This window comes from Tuber melanosporum (assembly GCF_000151645.1).
Source record: "Tuber melanosporum whole genome shotgun sequence assembly, scaffold_34, strain Mel28".
In the NCBI taxonomy this organism is placed as follows: domain Eukaryota; kingdom Fungi; phylum Ascomycota; class Pezizomycetes; order Pezizales; family Tuberaceae; genus Tuber; species Tuber melanosporum.
In genome coordinates this window covers 753,769-759,566 of record NW_003299019.1, presented here as the reverse complement: position 1 = coordinate 759,566, position 5,798 = coordinate 753,769, and the positions used below count along the sequence as shown (strand labels likewise).

Here is a 5,798-nt window from a genome sequence, read left to right as displayed (position 1 = left end):
GACATCGTCACCAATTATTAAGGGAAAAGAAACAGATCCGATTTTCTAGAAGCGAAAGAGAGCAACTGAACGTTAAGTTAAGCAAGGCAAAGAATCTCCTTGGAAAATCGTACAGCTTTCTATACATCTGGGTCGATATACAAAAATACTGGGCTTATCCGCGTATTATTACAATAGGCGCGGCAAAGCAGTCAGACCAGCATCGGTATTAAGCGATACTACATACACACATAAATACAGCAAGGGAAGGTTGTTGGGAGCATTTTTGTAAAACAATTGACGGATACGCAGCAGTAGCTATGGTGAGAAATTCATCAATCGAATTGGGATGGCTGGGCGGAGTTTTTTTTTGGGTTTGCCTCGGTGGCTAACAGTTCCTGCTCTTTTTTTTGCGTAAATATTGTAGTCCGTCGCTTCTCAACCATCACAGTACTTCCAACACACAGTGCTCGCTTCTCGCCTGTCGAGCTCAATGAGGCCGATAAGCACAGCAACATCGATCGACTCATCGGCGGACTTCGAGGATAATAGCCACAGGAGGAGGTCGATGAATGGATGGGGTGGAAGGATGATAGAGGAGGTGGTAATGGAGGCACCAGAGGATGGACTGGAGGACCTGGACCACTCGGATGCCGAGAGCATCGGGTCCTTGAGTTCGCGGGCTCAGAGGATGAACGAGATGCTTAGCGATAGCGACTCGTCCATTGAAGGCCGGGCGAGCACGGATGGAGAGCGAACGTTCACTTCGTTGTCGTCCTACGACGAGCCGAGAACGCCAAAATCGCCTGCACCGGAATACTCTGCCCATGGATTTCCCATGATCGAGTCCTCGGATGAGAAGAACCCGGAGTTGTTCCGGAGGTACTCTGTAGAGCCTTCTCCCACTTACCAGAGGGATAGTATATCAACCATCGGACCCAAGGGTCCTCATCTATTCCGTTCATACTCGGCCTCTCACGTTACTTCAATTGCCCACATCACAATCCCTCACTCGGGTATTGTAATGCCGCCAACCCCATCCGCATCTGCATCTCCTTCTTCGCCTCCTGCAGCTGTCTCCCCATCGCACTTTCCAGCTCCCCCGCAATCACCTCACTATGCCGAATCACCACAGGTTCGCCCGATGAGCGAACTATCAGCTGTTGTCAGTGACTATGAGATCGATGAGGTCAAGAGCTGGAGTCCCAAACAAGTTTGCGCTTGGATGCTTGCTTTGGGCTTTGAGAGGGAACTCGTAGAGAAGTTCGAAAGGAACGACATCTCCGGCGCTATTCTCGTGGATTTGAAATGGGAGGATTTGAAAGAGGTATGATATTCACAGATTTTCACTTGGCTAGACTGAGGAAGGGAGGAGAAGTGATTTACTTGGCTAACTTTGATTTTTTTAACAGTTGGATATCCACTCCTTCGGTAAGCGTATCGAGCTCTGGTCTGAGATCCACCATCTCCGAGCTCGCACCGCCACTTCCCCACCGATGGCTCAAGAGCCCTTCGTCCGCACCTCATCCCGCGTATCCCGAAACTCCTCTACCCGCTCCAAGACATCTCGATCACCGAAGTTCGCCCGTGGTTCACAAATGGTCGTTCGAGAAGTTGGTCACATGAGGTCCAGTAGCGGAGCCAAAGCCCTCCCAGACCTCCCAACTCTCCTTCCACGATCTGACCGCCGGAAAGAGAAGGTGATCTCTGAGCGTGAGGAGTCCTCCGATGAGGAGCACGCATCAAGGCCAATTAGGCAGATGCGCAAACGCGGCAGGAAGACCAATGTGCGTGTGCCGAGGAAGCAGCAGTTCTCTGTCGAATCGATTGATTCGGAGACAGCGTCTTCGGAACCTGCGTTTGAGCAGTATGGGCATTCTTTGAGGTACATGCCCTCTATCGATGATATTGAAGGTCACGTGGTCATTCGTGCGCGCAGGGCAAAGTCCCCCGCTACTCGCCGTAGGAGAAAGAGTGTTGTTGAGGTTCTGCCGAATGAGATCTCGCGTAAACCTTCCACAAAGCACAAGTGCAAGAAGCACGACGGGAAGTGCGAGCACAAGCACCATAAGAAGCCTCATAGGTGTAGTAAGGGTGACAAGTGCCGCAAGCATGGCGGTAATGGTAGTGGATCAAAATCCTCCGGGTCGAAGAGGGTTCCGTCCCTCGAACACGGGACAATCCTCATCGCCACGACCCCAAGCATTGCGGATGCTAACCCTCCAAGAATTTCTGCACTCGATTCCGGCTCCGAGAGACCAACGAGACCAGGAAGTCTGGCCACCATCAGCGTCCTCGCATCGAGCGACGTTTTGGGCCCTACTCACGGCTCTGAAGTCAAGCTTCGCGAGAACACACTTAAGGATGTAGCACGAATGGATCCATTGGAGAATGTCAAGCAGTTCCTAACACTCCAGCACCTCCAACACCTCGAAGAGCGCAGGGAGTCCCCACCCCCGGTCCCGACCAAGTCGGCAGAGCACCTTGCTCGTGCAAGGGGGACATACATGCCGCCTACACCCTCCGCTACACCTAGCCCACCACTTTTCCCTCGCAGCGACTCTCTTCTGCCACCCACCTCCTCTCACTCGGCAAAGTCGGTACTGGTACCCCTCGCACCAGCAATCCAACTCCCCCCAACACCCACCCCCTCCCCGCCAATGCGCTCGCAAACTCCCTCCCTGGGCCTCCGCATCCAGGGCATGGAGCGACCGGCACCCCCCTCAATCAACAATGCCACGTCCCCAATCTCCCGAATGCGCTCACCATCCAACCTCCTCCGCACAACAACTCCGTTCTCAGAGGCAGACGTACCCTACCCCTCCGCAACCCCCGTACCACGAAACATGTCCAACTCTGCGCCCCCGGACATGCGCTTCCGCCGCTTCCCAACCCCCGACTTTTCCCAGCAACACAGCAATCCCCCGCTCCCTACAACTCCCTTGCCACTTCCTTCCCGCCGCGGCACCTCAGCCTCCGCGTCCCATTTCCGCCCACAGCCACTCCACATGACAGTCGTCGACGAAAATGCCGAGTGGGAACCCATAGACGAGGACGAAGAAGTCAAGATGGCTCCCTCACCCAACCCCTCAAAAATGCACAGCGGGTGGATGAAGAAGCGACGAACAAACTGGTTCCGTCACGAGTGGGCCGACTACCACTTTGTCCTGAAGGGCACACGCCTCGGATACGCCAAGAACACAGAGAAGGAGGACGGATTCATCGAGATGGACAATTACTCCGTTTCCTGCTCGAATAGTGCTTCGCATAAGCTCTCCGCCGCGTTCAAGGGGGCGAGACTGTTCGGAAGGAAGACTAGTGTTGTGGGTGAAGGTACTGGTGCGTACTTTTTCCAGTTGGTACCGGCTGCGCCCGAGGGTGGGAGGAATGCGGTTGGGAAGGTGCACTATTTTGCGGTCGGAAGCAGGGAGGAGAGGATTGATTGGATGAGAGAGCTTATGCTTGCCAAGGCTATCAAGCAGAAGAAGGAGGGGTTTGAGGTTGAGGTTAATGGGGAGAGGGTTTAGACGTCTCTACTCTTTTCTCGTTCTCGGGGTGTTTTTTTTTTTTTTAACTTGACATTTACTTTGTTTTCTTGTTTGGTTATCTGGTTGTTTCTGTTTTTTATTCTCTTTTCTTTTCTCATGTCCCCTGGTCCCCGGTCCTTGGTTTAGTTAGCTGTATTGATGGTTTGGTGGCTATCCCCAGTCAGTCTCGAATTCCGCATTGACTCCAGCCAACCTTCCCTCGACCTGTATTTTTCTCACCACCTACAAACTTTCCTTCCTTCCTTTCCTATATCTTACAAATAAGGGCATCATATCGGGGTTAGGTTCTTTATCGGTCTTGTCTTATTTCCTTCCTGTTTATTCCTCCAGTCTACCGGAAAGGCTTATGGTCCATCGATTGATTCTTGAGACGTAGCCTTTCCTTTTCTTATATTGCTTCTTCCCTTCGTTATCTACTATTTTATCTATTTACTTTTTTTATTCTCTCACATCAGTCAATCCACAAATCTAACCTATCCGTACTCCTTCGTTTTTTTTTTCCATTTTTTTTTTCCATTATTCAATTTGTAACGTTTCAGATAGGAAAAGACGAAAAAAGTGTCTTGTGGTGGTTGGGTGTTTTTTTTTTTCTTGTTTGTTTGTCGGATTGTGTTCAGCTGGGATCGCTGGAAAGAGGATGTAGCTAGCTAGAAAAGAATGTGTGTTATCAATGTGTGCATGTTGGTTTTTGTCGGGGGGGGGGGGTTTGAGAAAAATAAAATAAAATCGAAATTGCTCATGTCGAGTTTTGTTATATCGTTCCTGCAGACGTGCCCGGTGAATGGATAACTCGCGAATTTTGAAGAGTTTAGAAATTCGCGCCTATGCCGGGCGAGCTATTTTCTCTTACAGCTACAGTATTTAATGTTTCGTACAGGAACGGGGATAATTTGCTGGTTAACTACCCCTGTCTTATACGAAAACATCTTGCCTGGCACCCGCACGATAATAATAATACTCCGGGGGTTGTTCCCCGTTAACTTGTAGTTGCCGGCGGTTATTCACGCTCACTCGACTTCTCCAGTTTATTCTATGATACGGCAACCAGCACGAGGACTCATAGCGGGGATTACCACTTCAATTCTCACTGAGGCTGTGATGCTGGGCTGGGGCAGACAGAGCATTGGTGTGGCGATGGGTGGAATACTTGTAACGAATTAGTCGCTCGCCGGGTTCTCGGGTGTGGCTAGGAGGGAGGGATTGATGGATTGATAAATTGGAATGGAATGAAAGCGCTTAAATCCTTGGCTGTGATGCCTTATGCGCTTGAGGGTGGTGTGTACACCGGTATGAATTAATTGACGGGATGTATGGCTTAGGTGGCGTATGAAAATAGTGCATAGAATAGTACTGCGCGGTAGTATCATAGTCTAGTCAGGAGCCCTAAATAATTACTGCATTTCCAGATTGTAGAACAAAGAAAATAAGAGATAAATTACTATAGCTAAATGTAAAAATACAAGGCCTCCCTCCCTATCATACCAGAAACAGAATTAATGAACGAACGAACGAGTAAGTCAAAACCCCACTACCACACCATCCCAACCGCAGCTACCATGAGACCAACCCCCCACCAAGACCCCTTAACACTCACCCTCCCCCCAAGGCCGGGCACCAACCCCTCGCCGGGTAATCCCACGCTCCCATCAAAAAGTTGTTCCAAATGTTCCTTAAACTCCACAAGCGGGACAGGGTTCCCCTGCGGATCATGGCCAGAGCCGACGGTAGCCCGGGCGCTCTCCTGAATACCGCCGCTCGTTCCCAGCGGTGTGACAATGGTCGCGGGTGTCATAGTTTGTGAATGCGTCGCCGTCGTGAGGGTAGAGAGTGGTCTTATACTTGATGACGTGCCCGATTTTCCCTCAAGGGAGGAAGAAGGGGAAGGAGAAGAGGGGAGGGAAGGAGAGAGGCTTGTTCGGAAGGTCCTTTCAGTAGGTGAGGAAATGATGAGCACTGGTAGAGAGGGTGCTAGGCTCAAAGGCACTGAAGTCTCGGGTGAGGTTACTGATGCGGCTGGCGTTTGCGCTATTGAAGGGGTAGCCATGATCGTGGTGAAAATTGAAGGCGGTGCTGAGTGTTTGCTGGGACTTGTGGCTGGTGGTGTGGGAGTAGTGTGTGCGGTGGCTACCGATGTCGGGTTTGTAACACCAGTGGTGGGCGTTGTATGCGAGAGTGTGGGGACTATATGTGAGGGTGGAGGAGTGGTGGCGCTTGTAATCGGTGTCGTGATCGGCTCTCCAATGGTTGCTGTGTTGGAGGTAGCTGTCCCTG

General features: G+C 51.1%; 1 protein-coding gene; it reads left to right on the top strand.

Annotated features, from left to right (window-relative positions):
• Positions 1–586: 586 nt before the first annotated feature.
• GSTUM_00007304001 (uncharacterized protein) lies at positions 587–4,198 on the top strand (the record flags this gene model as incomplete). XM_002839317.2 has 2 exons in its annotated part: positions 587–1,306; positions 1,392–4,198. 2 exons carry the CDS (start codon positions 587–589, stop codon positions 3,504–3,506), a joined length of 2,835 nt encoding a protein of 944 aa, XP_002839363.1. The 3' UTR covers positions 3,507–4,198.
• Positions 4,199–5,798: the final 1,600 nt, after the last annotated feature.